This window comes from Halyomorpha halys, unplaced genomic scaffold, assembly GCF_000696795.3.
Source record: "Halyomorpha halys isolate HHAL.00 unplaced genomic scaffold, Hhal_1.1 Scaffold518.1, whole genome shotgun sequence".
In the NCBI taxonomy this organism is placed as follows: Eukaryota; Metazoa; Arthropoda; class Insecta; order Hemiptera; family Pentatomidae; genus Halyomorpha; species Halyomorpha halys.
The window spans coordinates 239,706-263,007 of record NW_027110901.1 but is presented as its reverse complement, the minus strand read 5'-3'; the positions used below and the strand labels follow the sequence as shown (position 1 = coordinate 263,007).

The window sequence follows — 23,302 nt, the reverse complement described above, 5'->3', positions numbered from 1 at the left end:
TTAACTATTAGATTAAAAATGAACAGGAGACGTAATAACAAGCAGAAATAGAAAAGCAGATATGAGGGGGGAAAAGTATCCCTCTCCTCTTCCTTGTAATCAAAGTTATTTTTCTACTTTTTAGATGAAACACAATAGCTAGTTACTGAAATGTGAATAAACTTATCTTTGATCTACATATTCCTAAAAGAAGAACTTTTTTTTTCTTTTAATGTAGTAATATTCTTAAGGATATTTTGAGATTTGAATAATAATACATTTGTTAAGGTTTGATGTGAAATGACATTGCTTGTTGTAGATCAGCTCACTATATGGCCCACAGCAGTTGGCCATTGTGTATCCTGTGCCCAAAAAAATTTTTTTGATCGGTTTAATTTGATTAGAATGAATTAGTTATACCCATTAAATTATATATATATTTATTTTATATACATTTTTCTTTTTGAAATTTTCAATTTATACATTTTGCAATTGCAGGTGTGACACTAAGGCTGGCTAATCCTACCTCAGGACAGATGCCTAATTATCTGCAGTTGTTACAACCTGGTGGGATGAAAGGTGATTATCTCTGTTTATGTCTATCTTATTCTCAAACAACTTTTAATTTTGTGAACAAAGAAAATCGAATAATTAAATTAAATAGTTGTAATCAATTTCTATAATATAAAATTTAATATAGAGATTGTTAGTTGTAGTTTAAATCTAGATGGTGGCTAGGGTGTGGTAAAAAAATAAGTCTGTAAACAAATGTTTTATTATTTAATGAAAATGAATGTTTTGACCTAAATCGTACACTCAATTTTAGATATTTCAAGAAAATTGTTTAAACAAACAAATTATACTATTCTATCTGTTGTTTTATTATTATAATTTAAAAGCCAGAATAGGATTGATAGATGTTTTTTAATACTTCAAAAATGTATTTAAATTTATAATTATAATCTCATTTTATTTGTTGTTGAAATTTTATTAAAAAATGAATATTTTCAAGTACATTAGCGTGTTGATTATCCGAACCACACCTGACAACATTAGTTCAGAAATTTACTTCAAACAAAGGATAAACAACAAAGGGGAAATGCCAAACAATCACCAAGTTTGTAAAAAAAAAAAAATATTGTATAGTACACATGTAGGTAGTTTTTTAAAACTTTTTTTAAAAAAACCTCAATAAAAATATATACGCACACAGCAAGATTTATTAGAAAGATGTAATACTAGTTTGTATCAATCTTTACTTCAAACAATTCTTTTAAGGTGCTAAATAATGGACGTAATTCGAGTTTTATTGTCGTTGGAAACACATAGTTTAAAATAACCTTTCAGGAAGAGAATTATTTCTCGTTATTTATAAAATGTAATGGTTTAGTTATTAAAGAAATTTTTACTAAGTGACAATAATATGTTGATATTAGCTAAATTAGACTAATAAGGAGTAACAAATGTATTAGATATAGATGTTCATCAGCAACCTGAAGATGGGGTGACAACCCCAAAACGTTTTCATTGTAATGTAATAAAATATAATTGAAACAAGGAAGAGTGGTATTCATTCAACATTTCTAATTAGTTTCAAAAAAACTTTTCCAGTTGAAGATATTACTTTAGGAGTATAGTACGCATGTAGGTAGTTTAAAAAAGAAACCTTAATAAAAATATGTACATACATAGCAAGATTATATAAAAAAGATGTAATATTAGTTTGTATCGATCTTTACTTCCTCTAATTCTTTTAAGCTGCTAAATAATGTGATTCGTCTCTTTTTGTCGTTGGAAACACTGGAATATACTCAATACTCTTCATTTTCTAAGAATGGCAGTGTCGACTCCTTGTATCTTTTTTGTGAAGTCAGTTTGAATAATTGATTTTTTCTCTGATAAAAGGCAGATATCAGTTCAGAGCCACGTATAATATTTATGAATAACAGCTTGCTACTTGTATCTATTGCCTGGCTGTGCCATATTTTTGTGTTGCTGGTTTTGTATTCAGTATCTTGAGTTATATTTTAAAATTTGGGAACCTGTCTCAGATAACACTAAACAGATAAAATAAATTATTTTATCTTTCTAGCTTTCATATCACCTTGAAATATTCATAACTTTCATCCTAATAATTTTCTTAATTATTATACTGGTAGTTAAAGAAAATCTGTAATAAATATTACTAGTCTTTGTTGTCATAAATTTATCTAAACTAATCAATTTTTCTTTTAAATTCAAGCAATTTCAGTGGCATCTTTGACAACTACTAGTGGAGGTGTGGTAAAGAATGAAGGCAACACCAGTCGATTGGTCCCTCAATTCGCACAATTAGTAAATACACCCACTGGTAGGCAACTTGTACTATCCCCGCAACCTGTCATTGCTCCTCAAGGAAGTGCCACCACTGGTAAGAATTAGCAAATTGCATCTCATGTTTATTATCTTATGATTTGATTTCGATAAAAAAATAGTATACAAAATCATTGGAATAGGACACTATCACTTTAATTAAATCCTTTTTCATTATTATACAGTTAAAATTCAATTAGTCTAAGTTGAAGGAATTTATAATTTACCTTGAGCAATCCAATTTTGAGATATTGCATTTTTTGAGTTGAGAATTTATTGAAAATCAATTTTGAGTTTAATGTGTGAGGCAGGTTGTAAGGGTCTAAAATTGTGAACAGATTTGTTTGCTGAGTTAGTGAGTTCCTACACTTTTGAACTCTATAAAGTGTAAGAAACTCACTAACTCATTACTTTTTTGATCTAGAGAATTCTTATTATTATAGCAGATTACAATTAAGTTAACAGAATCATGATGGTCGATCACATAGTGGAAAAGTACTGACTTTTTTTCAGCTAAAGCCTTAATATATATTTTCTTTAATTTCTTATTTCTTTTTATTTTAAGTTATGACTACTACTGGGCAAAGATTAACTGTGGTATCCAAACAAGGCAGCAATGTCGCTAAACTAGTCAATCCCACTTCTGTAACCCAAATCAACTCAAATCGACCTATCATGAGGGTTCCACCATTAAATATCACTTCTGCCGCTACTGTTGTTGTAAGTAATAAAAATTAATATTTCATTAACTTTTAAACTATTAATTAGTATTTGGATATTTTATCTTAAAGATATACCTCTAAAGCAATAATTTCTTTATATATAATCTTTTCACTTTCTTGAGACTGGTTATTATTTAATTAAAATCAATTTTATCCAATTTAAGTCTCAAAACAATTTATAAGTTCAACATTTCTGCCAATTCGTCCATCCTCAAGGACAATCTTAAATACAAATTTACCATCCACATCAATTTTAAAAAACTTCATGCAAGCTATTCTGCCCAGGTTAATAATTTCAGTCCAAAATTACTCTATTTTTTAAATTCTTTGTATTAACATTAAAACTTTTAATCAGTCAATTTACACTATTATATTTTATCACAACAATCTTGCGTGGGGATGACCGAATTACCTGAATATTGAATTTTATACATTACATTTCTGTTGTCATTTTATTTTCTCGTTCTTATTTTTATCTATTTATTTTAATGTGGTTTATAAATGTATATTAGTATATGATGCTATAACTCCTGAAAAATTATTAATATAATTCAGTTTTAATGATCTTGGTTGTGACTAGTATTAGAATTGCAAGTTGTGTAATCCTTATGACTAAAGTATAGCTTTTATTTTCATTTTTTTTTTTTTTTTTTTACCTGTATCATTTATGTCATTTAACAAAATAAAACTTGTGGATTTTTAAATTTTCACTTTTTTTTTCCCTCAGCAAAACAGTTTAACTACTGTGAACAACTCACCTATCAGTATATCAGAACCAACTCAGGGAAATGGATCGACCGCCAATTCATTGCCATCTCCTAAAAAAGTTACCCGACAAAGTTCTCTTAATACAAGTAAAAACAAGGAAGAACCTAATCCTTATGAAGATTTGAAAGATGTATGTGAGGTGCTATACAACTTTTAATTTTTATTTTTAGAGATTTAAATTCTAAATATTTGATGTGGATTTTATAGGAGTATCTAGAAAATCTTAGGAAAAGGCGGCGAAAGGATAAGTTGGAATTGATCGCAAGAATAAATGAAGTGAGGTGTCAGGCCCTTCCAATTTATGGTTCTGACTTACTGTCATCTTTAACATTAGACGATGTTCCTGACGATAACAAAGACTGCATTGGAATAGTTCACTGTAGGAATGCTTTATCTCCAAATCCACTGTTATTTTGGAATCAGACTCATGCTCTCTCCGCAGCCATCCATTCCATTCAAGACAGAGTAGCCGAACTATCTGATATATTTTCTAGGTACTGATTACATTTTTTAAAGATTTATTTAAATTTTTCCTAAGTTAAAAAGTCATAGTAATCTGTAAATATTTTCTCTTTCCCCTCAAAATCAAATATTTTAATAGCTAGCTTTGTTTATTGATCTACTTGATTCAATATGTTTAGTGGAGGAGTTATAAATAAATAGGAACTGCCTCAGCTGGGAATCTAACCCATTAAATTCCGAAGGGAGTGATCTGGGACCCACACCCCAACAGACATGGCCATTATGTCCCTCCCTATATGTAGTTAGAGAAAGTATCATGGTCATGAAAAAATTTTGAGTCTACATCTTCATGAAAAAAAGGTTCTGAAGTCAAAATAACCAAGTCTTACAAAATGGTCTGTGGTATTTATCAGTGCATGTGTGAACAGCCTTGCTCAAGACTGGAATGACCTTTGAAGCTGAAATTATATATTTAAGACTGTTATATCTATGGGATGTTACAGCTACTTTTTTGGTTAAATAGACCAAAATGAGTTGTTACATTATTCAGAACAGTGTTGTCCTTAATGAGAAATTTGATATCTGACAAATCTCATATATCACTATTTTGGAAGTATAATGACAGAACTGTAAACTTTGTCAAATTGGTTTTATTGTGTTGGCGGGCTCAAAAATCCATTTACTAGTGACTAGTCCAAGTGACTTGGATGTCAAACGTCTTCCAAGCCAGGCCTGAAGGTTAAAATTTCTGGCAAAAACATTGGCACTAATGAATAAGTTTTTTTAACTTATCCTCTGACCGTGCTCCCAACCATCTTCTCCTCATCTATATTATCCACGGTCAACTATCTTCTCATCGTTACAAATAATGTAGATTTCTTTGTACTCCAACAGTTGATATATTTATAGTGATACAGTAGTATTTATTATTTAATGTAAGATACTAATTTTATCAACTTATTTCTATTATATTTGAGTTGATTGAGGTTAGAAAATACTTTGATCTTTAGGTATTATATCAGAAGCTAATATTCATGGTATTGCTTGTTTAGTTTTTGATTGATATTTTTAGATATTTGCAAATCAGAGTAGCTGAATGTATATTTTATTTTGTAGGTTTGTTTTGTACGTACCTGCTGTTTCCAGCCAACCTGTCCGTTTGCATGTGCCACATCCGCCTCCTTCCAAGATGTTCAAAGAAGAGAAAAGACTATCGTTAGTTGAAACTTGGTTAAGACCTAAACTTCGATTGCTACATAGTATTTCATCAGCAATGAGTACCCAGTTCCCAGATAGGAGATTAATACAATATGACTGTGGTAAACTCCAGTCATTAGACAAGCTGCTTCGAAGGTTAAAGGCTGACCATCATCGAATATTAATCTTTACACAAATGACTAGAATGTTAGATGTCCTAGAAGCCTTTCTCAACTTTCATGGCCACATATATCTTCGTCTGGATGGAACAACAAAAGTAGATCAGAGACAGGTATAATTTTTATATTGTTACTAATTGTTAAAAAAGGCGTATCTATTGTCTTATTTAATAATTTCTTTTTATATTTTAGTTTTTATGTTTTTCAATTTTCTTAATGTTTGTAATTGAAATAACTTGTAGTTTGCGTTCTTGCCTAGGATACCTACTATGAGTTATCTTGTAGTTTTTTTTCTTTTTCTTGTCATATTTCACAATGTATATGAATATCTTCATCCTCTTTGAACAAATATGGCAAGTAAAAAAAAAAAAAACTACAAGAGAACTCATTGTTAGCATCCTAAGCATGAATGCAAACTATGAGATATCTTGTAGTTGGTAGTCGACATTTTAAAACAAATCAAAAAAGAATGTAAGATTTAACAGAACTTTTAATTTTATAATAAAATTTGAGTCTTTTGGATGATTGGTCATTCCATTACACATTTTATCTTCAAACAAAAAAGTTGCCCTTATTTAAATACTGTAAAACTTCTTTTAATGGACACCTCTCTCTAATGGAATACCCTGTTAACGGACAATTATATTAAGGTTCCGGGCAACATGGTAAAAATTTAATGTATTTGAGAGCCCCTCTATTATGGAGCTCCTCCAGTATAGAAGCAGGCACCAATGTTATTTCTCATCAACTATTCACTCTTCTATAACAGACACAATTTATAAAATATTTAATATTATTATTTTTTTACATGAAACGGCCTTATAGACCACGTGAATATTATTTCTTCCCAACTTTCCCTACATTCCCCTCCTTTCCTTTCTTCCCACCTCTTCTTCATTCTTTCAGACTGTACCCCTCTTTCTTCCTCGCTCCATAATCTCCCCCTTCTCACCTCTTTGGCACCCTCAAGAACCTTTATCTTCCTTAATTTTTCCCTATATTCATCTCTATTGAGGAAGTCTTGACTTTAGATTCATAATTTCCCCGTTTCTTTCTTCATCTGCTTAATGTACTATTAATTTGGTTCTGTAGTCACAAATTACCCTAAGTTGATCCTCCAAATTAAACATACTGTCAAACAGTTTTCAAATTTGTGTTCTACCACCAATGTATGTGTTCTACAAATTGATAGTTGAGATGGAATATCTCTAGAACCCTCTATCTCTATAATGATGTATTGATATTTTTAAAAATATTGTTTTGTTTTTTTTGGATTTGGAGGTACTATAGCCTAATTCATTTTTGTGTGCTTTTTGTATTAACCCCTTTCTAACGAACACTTCTATTAGTATGATCGATTAAATCATCTTCCCATGGGTGTCTGTTTTATATAAATTACATCGTATTTTGGTGATTTCTTTACTTATTTATGATTTTTTGGCTCAAGCAAATTAATGATTTTCTTTTGGACATTTTTACTTTGATAACCTACATTTTGTGAGATATTAGGAATTTTTATTTCCTATACTAACTTGGTTATAGTATGAATAAAGATTTTTATTATTTGTTTTAATTTGCAGCTCTTGATGGAACGTTTTAACGCTGACAAAAGAATATTTTGCTTTATTCTATCGACAAGATCTGGAGGAGTCGGTATAAATTTAACTGGTGCTGATACAGTTATATTTTATGATAGTGATTGGAATCCTACCATGGACGCTCAAGCTCAAGACAGGTGTCACAGAATCGGCCAAACAAGAGATGTACATATTTATAGGTCAGTAATTTTGTTTATTAATTACTATTCTGGTTAATTAGTCTTGATGTGATTGGTGTATGTTATTTTGTATTATGGGAATGACATCATTTTTAAGTTGTAAAAAAGGCGTAATGCTTTTCTTGCTACTGAATGTAGGAAAGCTTTTGTATTCATACTAGAATTTAAAAAAAAAAATTTGCTACAGAATTGAAAATGTTCACTCATATCTTGCATATTAGACATGAAGGAACCAGTGTGGTTCCATGTCTGTCTGTGTGTTTAGCTTACACATGTTTTGGGCCATTCGTAGCCGAGCGATTTAAAGCTCCAATTTTGATTCATGGCTGCAGCGGTGCCAGTTAGAATCCGGCCTGAGGGTTCAACTTTTATTTCTGTGATGGTCCTAGGAAATGAAAACTTGGCTCCCCACCATGATAGAATAGAGTGGTAACATGTAGATTACCTCTCCTCCTTCCTATGTCAGAAATGGTCAGGAAGATCATTAAAAAAAAAAAAAAAAAAATTATATATACGTAAACATATTTTTCTCAGCACAACTTTATTTCGAGATTGGTCCTAATCTGGAGATAAGTTGTAGATGGAGATTAAATGGATCTGTATGAATTTGCTAAAGATTTTTGTCAATTATATCACTTAAATTTAGAGGAAAGTTGGGAGTTAATTTTGACATGGTTTATTGAAAATTAAGCTAATTCCATTCCCTTCATTCATTTAATCATTCCCAAGCGTATTTTTAGGATCCCTTTCTGGTCTCTAGCCCGTTGGTAACTAGACTATCTGTGGTTTCTTACCATTCTTATTGGGGTATTTTATTTATTTATTTTTTGTGTAATACTTGGTATCTTTCTTTAATAATGATTCTGAACAAATTAATCAAAGGTTTTTTTTTTTTAATATTACATGATTTTAAAATTCATTTCAAGTCAAGTATAAGATCAATGAATCCTCATATTACATTTTACTCTAGCTATATAACCTCATAATACATTTTACTGTAACTTCTATTACCTTATATTTTATTAGGAGCTAAGATTATATATAGTTATTTTCTGTAAAATATAATGTTTTGTTTATTCTTTATTGTAGATTAATAAGTGAAAAAACTGTGGAGGAAAATATACTTAAAAAGGCCAACCAAAAGAGAATGCTTGGAGATGTTGCAATTGAAGGAGGAAACTTTACAACAGCTTACTTTAAGAGTGTAAGTCTTAAAGAGAGTTTATTTTATTTTTCTGTAAGAATCATGCTACCAATATTATCAAGCAAGTAAATGTTACCTATATTATCAAGTAAATGCTACCTATATTATCAAGCAAATGCTACCTATATTATCAAGCAAATGCTACCTATATTATCTAATGTTTCATGATAGTATAAAAGTAAAAGAATTGAGTCTTAAAAATGAAAATGTTACAAATCAAGTTCATTTACTAACTTATCACCTTTTGTTACTTACCTGATGACACAAAATTAGCCTGTCTAAATTTGAATATATGCAAAAGTGTAAAATTAATGACTTTAAAAATACTTGAAAGCCCTTTGGTTAAATCACAATAGCTACATATTAGCTGAAATGTGGCTGGTGGTAATTTTTATTCATTCCAAATTTAGTTTTAAACCTTTCATTAAGGTTCAAATCAATCTTACAAGAAATAGTATGGAAGCTGTTCTGTCTTATGTGCTTAGTAGACTAGACCCATTTATAATTTTTATTTCAACATTGAGGTAATAACCATTATATATTTATTTTGTTTTTTGTTTGCAGTCAACTATTCAAGATCTGTTTAATGTTGATACTTCTGAGAATGATGCTTCCAGAAGGATGGCTGAAGTTCTTCATAGTAATGATAAAACTGCTCAAAACGCTGAAGAAACACAGGTGAATTAATTGTATTTATACATTTTTGAGTAACTTCTCATTATAATTTGTTTTTGATATAAGAAAATTAGCAGGCATTGCATATTTATTTTCATGAATTCTAATTGACTTCAAACAATTTTCCCAGAAAATAATTGACTACTGCACTGGTATTTAAGTTTATCTGATGCGAGACGGGACTATGTTTTGAATCCATTTCATAACTCCTTGAACACTTTTCGGAAGTTTCCAGAATGTTTGTTCTATATTTTTCTCCTACTATATTTGGGTATTTCTAGTGGCCCTGTTTCACTCAATCGAGGTGAAATTTGATATGTTGGGTTATTTTATTGGAAGAAAAATAGTGTATCAGTGGAGACAAATTTCAGTGTGTTTTATCCTGACCAGATGGAATTTTTAACACCTTTCAAATTAAAGTGAAGGATTGACAATTTTTAAATGTTTTCAAGCATTAATGAAATAATTAAATCACTTTACGACACAAGTACAGTATTTCTCATATTCACCTCCCATAGTTCTCGTGGTTGCCTGGCATCTATGCATGCCCTCAAATAATTTTGTCAGTTTTGCCCATTTTGACTTGACAAATTAAAAATAAATGCCCTCTGCTTTTTTAAAATTTATATTTATTGAATAAAATTAACTGTTAGTCCTTACAATTTAAAACAGTGTTTTAGTTTATGCTGCTTACAGTTGGGTGTTTAGATATAATATATTGTACAACATAATGTTGGTATTAATAAAGAAATTTTATTTTGTAGATTGTTGCCAACTCTGATGAGAAAGTTGCAATTGGTGCTCTTGAAAGTGCAATGGCTCAGGCAGAAGATGAATCAGACGTGGCTGCAGCTAAGGTTGCCAAAGCAGAGGCCGCTGCTGAACTAGCAGAGTTTGATGAAAACATACCCATTGATACCCATGATGGGACTGCTGGTCAAGAAATGAGTAAGGCGGAATTGGAACTTCATAACCTTATGCAACAGGTATGCTTGTCATCTCCCTCAGTCTAATATTGTAATCTTACAGTTTCTTGAAAACATTTTTTCTATATTGCGTTTTTAAAAGAATGATGAATAATTGTGATCTACAGTAATATAATAAGTCTATGTTTAAATTTCCTATTTATCTTGGACCTTCAGCAGTTCCTATTACATTAAAAAATTAAACATAATTTGTAGATTCAGGAATGGATATTTTAGACAGGTCAAGTCTGCCACCTCGGCCTGCAGGTTGTATCAGCAAATTTCTAGTCTTATTTCTACCCATCACAGTTGTTAATATCTGTAGTAGATGAGGGGAAGATGGTTAAGGGGTTGCGGTCAAAATATGACACAAATAAGTTGAAATAACTTATTTAATAGTGCCAACATTTTGGCTAGAATTTCCAGCCTTCATCAGGGCTAAGAACAAAAAACAAGATAACAACCAATGAATATAAAATTAAAAAAGAAAATATAAACACAATGACATAAAGTAAATAGTTGTACAGAATGAAAATAATAAAATTAAAGTAATGAAAGAAGTGGAAAATAAAGTGAATATATAGGTAATTCAATAAGTAAGCAAAAAAAAAAAAAAAACAATTAAGGAAATAAAAATTAAAATTAAGAGAAAGAAAATAAATGTGTGACTAATGACATATGTAACCATAATATTATAGAAAGAAACAAAATATGTAGTTGGGCCGCCCATAGCTCAGTGGTTAAGACACAGTCTTACCAATTTGATGTCTATTAGATGGCGGTGCCGGTTCGAATCAGGCCTGGGACGTTGACTTTTTTCATTGAGTGGCGGTCCCACAAAATGAAGAACTTTGACCCCTAACCATGGTTAGGCAGTATAGGACTCCAATGGGAGTCTTGGCCGGAAAAAAAAAAAAAAAATATGAAGTTAAGTTAGACAAAAGAAGTGAATAGAAAACATAACAATAGCAATATATGGTGAACATAACTAATAACGTGGGTAAGGACATTGGCACTATTAAATAAGTTATTTCCTTACCCATGTTAATAGTTATCTTCACCATATATTACTATTGTTATGTTTTCTATTCACTTCTTTTGTCTAACTTAACTTCATATTTTGTTTCTGTATTGTAATATTATAGTTACATTTGTCATTAGTCACACACATTTTCTTTATCTCAGTTTTAACTTTTAAATTATTAATAAACAAAAATGTTCATATTCCTTTGCTTTATATAACTTAAAATTTTTATTTCCTTATTTGTTTTGTTTTTCTTTTTGTTTACTTATTCAACTACCTATATATTTACTTTAATTTCCATTTCTTTCATTACTTTAATTTTATTATTTTCATTCTGTACAACTATTTACTTTATGTCATTCTGTTTATATTTTCATTTTTTTTATATTTTTCGAAATGTTGGCACTATTAAATAAGTTATTTCAACTTATTTGTGTTATATTTTGACCGCACCCCCCAGCCATCTTCTCATATAATTTATCCATGGTCAACTATCTCTCATCATTAGTGCAGTGGGTGTTTTGTCTAGGAGTTTGCTATCATAGCCCAGGCGAAATCGTGTGGTTTCAATGAAACATCTGTTGTCAAATATTTCAGTTGTATTACCAGCTGTCGAGTTGGTGTAGAAAAGTATGTCCTTGGTTTGTAGTTCTTTTATTTAGTAGGAGAATATAGAAACTAGGTCTATATCTCATTCTTAAAAACTTAAACCATATGTGATTAGTATCCCCTAGCACTTGGAAAGCTAGAATTAAAGTGGTTCTGTGCTTAATTTGTGCATATGTTAAAAACAGTAGTTTTAGTACTTTAAAACACTGGCCTGGACTAGGTCTTAATGTCTGCGTTGAAATCTTTAAAACTTGAAGTACCATTAATGTCAGCTATTTTGTACTTGTTTTATGTAACATTCATTTTTATTTTTCTTACTTCAGTTTAAACATACTGTTTGCCTTGAACTCGTGTATCATTCCTGATCTAGTTTTGAAGAAATGTTTTTTTATTCCATTTCCACTTCTTAATTATTGTGTAAGTGAATAATTTATCATTAATTAATTATATAAACACTATCAAGTCTCTCATAACGATTGTAGAAACTAAAATAAAGTATGAAGTGTTTAAAACAGGAGGTCTAACAGCAGATAAAAGTAAATAAAAAATGTTATTCTGAATCTGAGGGAAAACAGCTAGGGTGATTATTTCATGTCATGATAAAAAAAGTAAATCCATACAAAGTTTAACAAACTTTTGTTTTCTATAGATAAATTGAAAAATAAGACATATTTTTTATCATTTCTCTGGAAAAGATTAATGTAGTTCTGGAACTATTTGTGACTTATAGATTTGAGTAAGGTAGTGAAATCTTCATCCATTTTATCCGACCATCAAAATAACAATAACTTCAAGATAAATTGTCAATTTTTTAAATAAAATTTAAGTCCACAAAAGGACCTTGCCAAATTTTCGCCCATTCAGACATCATCAGGGCATTACTCTACAATCAATAATAATTGGTGCTCGACTCCATACACCTCGTTATTGTAACTAAACTAGAACCTCCTAGTTCAGAAGATAAAACTCATAAATAGTCTTCCCCCCTCCACCTTTGGTATTCTGTTTTTAGACGAATAAAATTTTATTTTATTTAAATAATAAAAAATAATGAGGAGTCTGTACCTACCTCCGTACTTGCCTTTTGTAAAAGTTGCTTTACTTAGCATATTAGTAAAAGTTTCAGTTTATGACAGTAGTGATTAGGTAGTAATTTGACAGTAGTAATAGTAATAAGACAGTAGTAGGTAGTGATTTTCTTAAAAGAGGGGGAAAATTACTTACTTAAGCTTTATTTGAAATAAAAAGAATCAGATACAGCCTTTTGATTTTCTAAATTAAAAAAACATGATATTTCCAATAAAATATTAATCATCTAATTGTGTTGACCTATTTCATAAAATGTCCAATCATAATGAAAATAGAATCTATCATTGGATGGGTCTCAAACTCTTCCTTTTATTTAACCTTAATTGTTGATAAATATCATCTAATAATCTTGAATCAATTTTATTTATGTTATCAATTCAATATTACATTTACTTTAATTTCATTAAACCTAAAATTTAGCATTTTACTTTTAGTAACTAACTGCGGAGTGAGACAGGAACACCTCCTTTTTTTATTTTGTTAGGGAAGCGAACAGTGCGCCAATCAGGTATAACAAACCCAGGCCATGTTTAATTGCACAGTTCATTTATTAGGTTTCACAGACTTTGACATTGCTGTTAGCTCTGAATATGCTCTCAGAGATGCGTTTCTTTCTTGCTCGAGAATTGAATAGTAAAAACTTGTTTAGTGATTACTGAAGTCAAGATTGAGAAGTATTTTTGATCTGGTTTGAGAAGCAGGCAACATGGAGAAAGAGGAATAAGAAACTGGCTGTTCTGTACATGTTGCCAGTGATGGTGTATAATGAAAAAAATTTCCTTGGACTGAACTTTTTTTTTTATAAAATTAGTTTTCGATTATGAAAAATTTTGTCATTTATTGCCTAATTTTAATTAAATGAGCTTACATCGAAGCACATTATGCTTTTTAAATTATTATTTTGGCTTGTAGCACTGAAGCCGATGAGGCCTATTTTGCGCCTCACAAGAGCTACTTAGAGTTTAAGATAAGTTATGCTATGAATCTAATTAAACTTGAAATGTTTGATCAATTTTCACTGTTTGGGGTCCAAACTGTAGTCCATGCTAAACAGTGTGTACCTCACATCTGTGGATCGTTCACACCAGCAAATGATGTGGTATGCCATTTCATCCTCAGCGTTATAGAATCTGCACAGAGGTTATTTTCTTTAAAATGGCCCTGTCCAAGTTGAAGCAATGTTTCATTTTGGCCGCCACAGAGTCTGTATTCTGGAAAGATTAATAAACAATGCATAACATAAATATATTAAAAATCAGGTAACATAGCTTGTATCAACTAAAGCAATTTTAAAAGGGAAACTTTTGATTAAAAGAAATAATAGTCTATTATTATCAACTTACCTTCATTTGATAAAAAAGACAATGACGCTTGCTCTTGATGGATGGTAGCTAGAGCTTTTATAAGGTTTTACTAAGGCTGGTGCCAAATAACGAACCACTATCTTAAGGTTGAAATTTTTGAAGGCCCTATGCAAAAAAAATGTTTTCGAACATGTTTCGACATTAGCCTCACGAAAGCGGAACGAATATTAAACATACTTTGACTTCAGAACTCAACTTGTTAATGTCAGAAGACTTCAATATAAAAAAGAAATAAACGGATAGTTTTCATTTTTGAAAAATAAAATAACAAATAAATCAATGTTGTTAACACTTATAAGATCATAATTAGAATTAAATTAATTTCAAATAAAAATATATCATTTACTTTTTAAACATCTTTTACTTTTTTTTTTTTTTTCAAAGATTCCAGAAATATTTCATTGTATCAAGGAATATAGTACTTTTAAAAAATATTTTTACCCTTAGGAACAGATCAAAAGAACTAGATAAACTCAAACCAAATACATTACATAGTATAATTAAAAGAGTCATAATACTTGATAAATAACATATTTCATTACATATTCTTAAGATGACTGCATAAAGTATAAATTGCTGTTTATATTATATCCAGTAGAAATTACCCTTGCTTTTGGGTAATTTGAGTGAAATTAATGACCTGGACAGAATAGCCTGCAAAAAGTTTTTAAATTATTGGATGAGAGGGTAAATTTATATTTTATTATCAATAATATTGTTTGTTAAAACTGTTAGTATAATTAAAGCTTTTATTTAATAGATTATCATGTTTGAGGATGGTCGAATAGGCCGAAACGTTAGACTTTTAAAGAAATAATAAAGAGTGTTTTGAGAATTAAATTGGATACAACTTTCTTTGTTTCATTGTTCTATCATTTCTAAAATCTTTGGGTTTCAAACTACACATAATATGTCTATATTACTATTCTTATTTCCGGAAAGGTGTTTACAACCTGGAAAAATAATTTTCCTCTTATCTACTCCAATTAATTATCAAATCCTTTGATAGTTTATATTTTACCATGTTTTCACTCACCATAAATTGACATTTCTAGTCAACTGATTTTATCAAGAATATTGGTGGCACCACTCTTACATATGTAATTTCAGTTTTGTTCCTGAGCTAGACTGACCACATTCACTCAGACACATATATAAAGTGGATACTGCGAGTGCTGAAGTTCTGTAGAGTAGAGACCATTCCTGGTATTCACCCATATCCCTCCCCTCACCATAGTCTCATTCTCTCTTAAAGTAGTAGTGGCTAATCACCTGTCTTTTTTTAACCTCCTTCCTAATTTTCTTTATATATTTTTTTCCCCTTTAAAAAGATCTAAATACCATAAAATCTAGATATTTTTAATATTTCAGCTAAAAATAAGAAACACATATTTGTCCCAGGATCGCCTTCACAATGTGTACTTTTTGGGTATGGTGATGGTGGCTATAAGCAAAATTAAAAGGAACCTACATAGAACAATATTATATGTTTTTATGAATCCTGATTACTTATATCATTTTTCCTACAAGTGTTTGTGATGCTTGACATTAATCCAGTTCAGTTGCTGATTTGCCAATTGTATTTTGTGGTTGCTTAAGCTGTAATACCTCCTGAGTCTGAAAAATATCAATAATACAATTTTTATACTATTTAAATTTTTAAAAAATTAATAGATCATCCCAATAACTTGTATCAATCTTAGGTAGGATAGTTATATATTTTTTTTTACTGCAAGAATTCATTTAAAATATCTCTAGAATAATGCGTTTTTAATTATTATTATTTTTAGTGCTTAGGAAGTATCATGGCTTAAGCCACAATGTCAGAAATGCTACTATGATGATATAACTCAATAAGATTTTCAAAATGTTTGATCAATTGATTGACCGTTTGTTTGCTATGAGTTAGTAGACATTGTAATTTTATGTTAGTTACAATTTAGCTTATTCATTTATTTATATAAAGTAAACTAAATTGTTATTAACTCATTCAAAATCAGTATAACATGAATGTAATTATGTTTTAGCTTACTGCTGTTGAGAGGTATGCCATGAAATTTATGGAAGAAAATGATGCTGCTTGGTCTAAAGAGCAGTTGGCCGCTGCTGAAGCTGAAATCGAGCAACAAAAGAAGGAATGGGAAGCTGGAAGGCTGGCTGCCTTGCAAGATCGCAAATCACCATCTGGGGAAGCTGAGCCTGAATCTGTACTCACTTACTCTGGTGTTGACTCGCGAAATCAGGTCAATAAAACAAGAGCTAGTGGGGGTGGGGGAAGAAATTGTCATAGTGGTAGTAATGTGGAGGAGGGCACTCCAAGGACTAGATCGCATGGTCGTGTTTCAATTGATCTGTGGACTTTAGACGACAGTCCTCAAAATGGAGGGAAACCCTTATCAGGGCAAAATCGAAAATTTAAGACCGGTAAACGACGTAGTACACCTCCACCTGCCAATCCTACCCCTCCACCTTATTCAAATCCTAATCTTGTAATTCGTACTAGAAGAGCTTCTGCTGCTTCGATTAATGAAATTAGTAAGGTTAGCAAAAAAGTTGGTCGGTTAAGTAAAACAAAGCGTCCATCAGATGTCGTCTCATTGACTATAAGTACGAGTTTGGCTTCATGATACACTGCCGGTTAATAGTTTATTATTATAATTAAGGAGTAAAAGCTTTAAAAATGTTCACAATCAAAGGACTAATTTAAACCAATCCTGACCGATCTTTCAATCATTCGTTTTTGTGTTTTTAATTTAGTTCGGATAATACTTTTGATCTCATGACATTCATAATCGTTAGATGATGTAAGCCTATTTCTACAAATACTCTTTTTTAATTTTTTTTTTTTTTTAAATAATGTTCCTCTATTATTAATATATTACTTTTTTTATTTTCACTTTTTATGTTCTCTGCTTTAATGAGTAAAAAAAAATTATTTATTTAGTTTTATGTATTGGTTTTCAATACCTGTACATCTCTTTTTTTATTATTTGTCATCGTAATTAAAATTATATTGTACATATGCATTTTAACAAATCTCGTGATATGATTTGTTAGTATAATAACTAACGTTCCGGAAATTATTCAAAATGTCAAGTATTTTCGTGTCCTTCTTGTAAATATAGGATAAGAGTAGTATGGTTAAGGTTTCACCAGTACATTTTTGTAAATATCTATGATTCCGATAACCAGGAATTTCTATTTTGAATATGTTGATCGTATGTTAAATAAATATTTGTAATAATTCGATTATTTAGCTATAAAGTAAAAGTATCATTTTTATACTTTTAATAAGTTATGTGTAAATAAATGTCCATATTATTAGCACTATTGAGCGATTCACATTGTAGCAATGTTTAGCCATGTTAAAAAAAAAGTGATTACTGTAAATGAGGCTGTCATATACCTGTAATAACATGGCACTTTTTATATGGGCTCCTTGATTTATACTATAATTGAAATAAATAACAATGAAAATAAATTTCTATAAAAATAAAGACTTATTGATTACGTAATCAATTCTTAATTAAAATTAAAAAAATTACATCATTGTCTATTACACAAATTAATGATTATATCGTTCTATTATTTAAGGAGTTCATGTAAAATATGTGCTCAAGTTATGTGTTATTTTATAGTACTTTATTTAATTAAATATTTGCAGTACAATGTATTTATAAATAAAGTAAATATTCTCTATGTTGTGATTTCTTGGTATACTGAATGTACGTTGGGCTCTGTTTTGGTGTCCATTTATTTATTTTTTATTTGCTCTTTGTGCACTCTTCGTATTTGGCTTTATTTTTATTCCTAGTCATGTACTAAAGGGGCACATGCAATAAGACACTTTTATATGTAATAAGAATTTCTTTTTTTCATGATTAAGGTCTTCATTATTATTTAACTATTGATAAAAGTAATATCAGTGGCACCAAAACACTGCCTTTACCGCCATTTGGAAGATGATTACCAAGAGAATTATGCACATAGAGCAAGTTTTTCTATAGGCATCAAAACATGGCTCAACGTTGTTCATGAACAGTATTTGCATCCTTATATCTTAATATTTAACTCTATCTCAATTTTACACATTATCAGGTAAAAAATATTTTAGAAGTGAGGTGTAATTATTTTTTAAAAGTTATTTAAGTTACTTCTTAAATTAAAAAATGGTTACTTTACAATTTTTATTTTTACTGCTATATTTATATTAATGCTATTATATTATAATAGCTAATAATAATTTTCTTGTGGCATGTTTCTTTTATCCAACAGTGTGTAATTTTGTTATTCTAGGAGGTCAAAAATAGAAAATAACGTATTATTTTTTTTCAAAGTGAATCTTCTTTAACAGCATTCTACAACTCAAAAACAAAAAAAAAAAAAATTATATGGGAGTGAATTGATTTCGTGACACGAGATGAAATGGAAGTGGTGGGGAGGGAGCAATGCTGGTCAATTTTTACTGGAATATTTTTATATTATAATAGTAAGAGCTTAAAAAAAAAACTTAACAATCCTGGCAGTGCTGGTCCGATTGTGTAAGCTTTTATTTAATACTCTCCTATTACAATATAAAAAAAATTTGACTTAAGAAATGGCTGTTCCATTCTGATTATTGTTATTATTAAGACGTATCGTCAAGGGAGGCTATTTTTCTAGCTTGCATTGGGAGAAGTGGGAACAGCTCTTGTACCTCTCTTTTACCTTTGATTGTTCCCAACTGTGTTTAGTTCTGTCTTAGCTTACACCAGCTACGATTGTGGGTTCTAGTGCCTTAAAGGATTTTTACAATCCTTCTAATTTTGTTTATGACCAAATTTATTCAAATATATTTTTTGAAGTATATGCATTTATTTACTTATGCATTATTTTATCTTACACACTTCCAATAATATTTTTTACATGTTCAAAAAGTTTAAAAAAAAAATTTTTGGAATCAATGAAAAAAGTCAACGCCCCAGGCTCTGGACTATCTAAGCTACGGACGGCCCTTACATAATATAATGCTTATTTAAATAAAAACAAAAGAAAATATAAAAAAGTCGAGCTTTGAATTAGTTTCCCAGAGGAACCTCTGCGGTCAAAATGTTCATGTTAATATAAATTTCATAATTCATTTTTGAACTTCAGAAGAAATTTACTTTTATATAATGTAGAGTATTATCTTGTTTCATATTATAGACTTGGGAACATGGAGAAGAGAACGTAATAAAGAAAGTTTGCCCTGTTTTTCACATTTATTTTTTCCAGAATTTTTAAAAATGTCAGTTTTTACTAGAATGAATGTTTTATTTCAGTTGTATGACGTATGGGTAGAAAGGTTGAGGAATGTAAAATATAAAAATTTAATAATTTTTTAATACATAATATAGGCTTAGAAGGAATCTCCCTTCACAAAATTCTTCTGTATGGAAGACTGGTGATTGAACCAACTGTCAATAATCCTTATAGGTTAGATGTTTGAAGTAGCTCAAGAGTTAAGGAGTAAAGAGTTTTTTATTGCATTAGATGCACATGCACTAGATTATTTCAGGTATGAGAAAAAAAGGAAAACTCAATTATCATATAATTTTCCTTCAGCTATTTAATTAAGTCCATTGCCAGGATGGGAAGCAGTTGATAACACTCCCACTACTAAATATGTCAGGTCAGAGCTGCTAATAAATTATCTCAAAGTTATTTATATGGGCAGCAGAAATTTAATTTTACTTTCAGGCCTCTTGTTATTTTATATTTTTAGTAATGTCTTTAATTTTTTGGGCTCATTTGAGTATTTAATGAGTATTCTTGTGATAATATAAAATAATCTAATTATTGTTAGTAATTAAAACATATTGAAGAAAATTTTGTTTAGTTAAAAAAAAAATAGTTTATGATTGTAGGGAAGAATACTTATTTCAGATAATATTCATTATAAATTGTCTTATTTTGGTTACTGGGGCTCAAAAATTATTAAAATCGCATTCTGAAAAGGTTAGGTTTTTTTTTTTCCTTCCAGATTGGCAAAATTACACACTGCATATTATTAATCTCTGTTGAAAAGAGAATAAGTACTTTAAATTAGTTGGGATCATCTTTATAAGATCGAGGATCAGGGATGTCCACCAATCTCCGATTAACCTGACCACTAGGATGATGGTTTCTATTTATTGATTTTGCATTACCTGTATCAATTTGAATCATAACCAACTGAAACATTTTTATTGTATTGTCATTAGGCTGGTGAACAGTTTAGAAAAAAATACCATTTCCAATAATTCTCCTATTAAAGAAACCATGGATTCTCAAAATCGACCACAAATAGATTGTGTTTAATTTCATTAGTGATAATATATTATAAGACTATTCACTGTTAAATTTAATTAATTTGGATCTTTTCCCTTATTTTAGACTAGATGACCCTGTTTTAATATTATTTCCCTCAGAAATCATATATTATGTTTATTATAACTTTCTAATTTTACATTAAACATGCATGCTGTTTAGGTTGTAATGACTCATGAAATCAAATCATCACTAGATCCAATTACATTGATGGATATATAACTGATGTGAATGGTTTCAAAACTATTCCATTTTAATTCCCTTGTATACCTAAGTCATATTCGCATGGGTCTGTTTGATTTAGAATTTCTTAATGCAATTTATTTATGCTGTCTTTTTTTTTTATATTGGATTCTATTAATTTAATTGTAATGTTTGTATCATGGTTAAATTTCTTAGTACTGGTCTGAAAATTAATTTCTTAAAATAGTATTTTTGCACATACTTAATTATTCTATTCAGAATATAAAAAAGTCTAGTTTTTCTTTTTTTTTCTAATTTTTAAAATGAAATAGAACTAGCCAAGTAAAATTTATGAATCGATACTGCTGATCATTACCAATTATTTAAGTTGGTTATTAAATTCCCTGCAAAAAAAAAAAAAAAAAAAATCTTTGAATTCAGACAATTGCTAGCTAAGATACAACCTTTTGAATCTCTTAAGCGTTTGAAAAAAGGTCACGGGACCTTCTAATATAATATATAATAGTCATTAAAGAGCTATGTGTAGTTCCTTTCAAAGCTGTTTGATGTTTTATAATTCATACACCCAATTTAGTTATTCCATTTTTAATGAAATTAAATAGTTTTTTAAAAAAGTAATTAATTTTTTATTTTTTTTTACTTTCCGTATTTTAATGATCGGGTCAATTTGTTTTTCTAATCTACCAGTCAGTGCTCTACATGTCTAGAAAATGCAGTTTCAGCCATTGGTCTGGAATTGGTAAATAAGTTCTTTAGCCTTTTAGCCCTTATTTTTTTTTAATAATGACAATTATTACTATTTAATGCGGTGAACATGTTAGGAAATATTTCTGTAGCCCTAGCAGACTCACCAATGTTTTGCAACTGCTAGATGTAGGGATGGAAAGAGATTAATTGAATACAACTGAAAGATTGATATAAATTACTATATTTAGTTATTTACAGATAGTATTAACGATTAAACTAATTGATTATTATATCCATTTAGGTTACAGCAGTAAATAACATATAATAAAAATATATGGTAAAAAAAAATTGAAATAACTTTAACATCACTCAACCCATCTACACAATACTTGGAAGTGGTTTAGGGTTCTATAACACATTCTGGACCTAATTAAACAAATTAGAACTGGAGATATGAAATAAAATGTTTGAAAAGTTTTTCTTCAGTTGAAACTAATATTTGGCCCTTATATGGGCATTAAGTCTTAAATTATGTTAATATAGATTGAAAGAGCAGATAGATGATGTACAACTTTCAAGTTATAATGAATAAATAAACAAGAGTCAAAGAAAACCTGCGTAAATTCTACATTTTTTTAGTGATATGGGTAAAGATTCAATAGGCTGTATCTGAGCTGAATTCAAAGATTCTTTTTGTTTTGCTGGGAATTTAATAACCACTCAAATAACATTATCCAAATATGATGATGAATGGTATGGTAATGCATAAATTACGAACTAACAAACATTGATTTTTATATATTAGATTATTACAGTTGTTTTATTTTACTAGAATAAGCCTCCGTAAAAAAATTTTATATTGGGATTATTATTAAATTTTTTCTTTGTTTGATTTAAAGTTGGAAATTTTTGACTTGATGATACTTCATAGTCAATCAGGCCTCCAATTCATAAAATTTGAAGAAAACGTTTTTCATCAATAGAACATTAAATATGTTACATGTTACGGTTTGGAAAAAAGTGATAACCACTTATTTTGACCTCTTTACAGATCTCTATGAATAGAAAATTGTTTAAAATATGAGCTAATCGACAAACAGCACTGGATTTCAACCAGTGATACTCAAATATTGAATAAAATTTGTATTGTAAAGCTGACCAGGGCTATATCCCTTCTTATATATACCGATACATTAGAGTTCATAATCAATTTTCAATAAAAAAAAAGAATTAATTTTATTTTGTGATAAAGACTAAAAAGTCCTATTTGCAAACTTATTGCTTGGAGAATTTAAATTATTATAAATTGTATTAATCTTTTGGGTTGGGGCAAACCCTGATATTTATGGGAAAGTTAAAATAAATTATCATCAACTAAATTGATCAGATGGGGCTATTGTATGTTGTATTTTTTATATTTTGGCCAGGATTCTCAAATGTCACAGTTCAAATATTTTGATGTTACGGGTCTCGTATTTCTGTGATTCTTTTAGTTTTAATTTGAAAGATTTTTCTTACAGTACTGTTTGAGCAGAGATATCAGCCTAATATTGGTTTAAGTAAAGTAACCAAACCATGACGATTCAATACCACATTCAATTTTCTAGTTCTAATAGTGTTTATATTTACAAAACTATATCACCAAAAGTGGAATTCAGGACAGCTAAGGGGAAAAAAAATTGTAAGAAAAATATGGAGGTCTTTAGTCCCTTTAAACT

At 29.5% G+C, this 23,302-nt stretch overlaps 1 protein-coding gene across 4 annotated transcripts in view; it reads left to right on the top strand.

The window, feature by feature from the left end:
* The window catches only part of dom (domino), a 74,057-nt gene that overhangs the window by 32,079 nt on the left and 18,676 nt on the right, over window positions 1-23,302 (top strand). For all 4 annotated transcript variants that reach the window (XM_014425487.2, XM_014425489.2, XM_014425486.2 and 1 more), the window contains exons 21-31: window positions 478-558; window positions 2,222-2,389; window positions 2,897-3,051; window positions 3,781-3,951; window positions 4,029-4,315; window positions 5,400-5,772; window positions 7,240-7,436; window positions 8,526-8,640; window positions 9,205-9,318; window positions 10,080-10,301; window positions 16,394-16,609. In XM_014425487.2, the coding sequence (XP_014280973.1) occupies window positions 478-558; window positions 2,222-2,389; window positions 2,897-3,051; window positions 3,781-3,951; window positions 4,029-4,315; window positions 5,400-5,772; window positions 7,240-7,436; window positions 8,526-8,640; window positions 9,205-9,318; window positions 10,080-10,301; window positions 16,394-16,609 (2,099 nt within the window). The remainder of the gene's footprint in view (window positions 1-477; window positions 559-2,221; window positions 2,390-2,896; window positions 3,052-3,780; window positions 3,952-4,028; window positions 4,316-5,399; window positions 5,773-7,239; window positions 7,437-8,525; window positions 8,641-9,204; window positions 9,319-10,079; window positions 10,302-16,393; window positions 16,610-23,302) is intronic.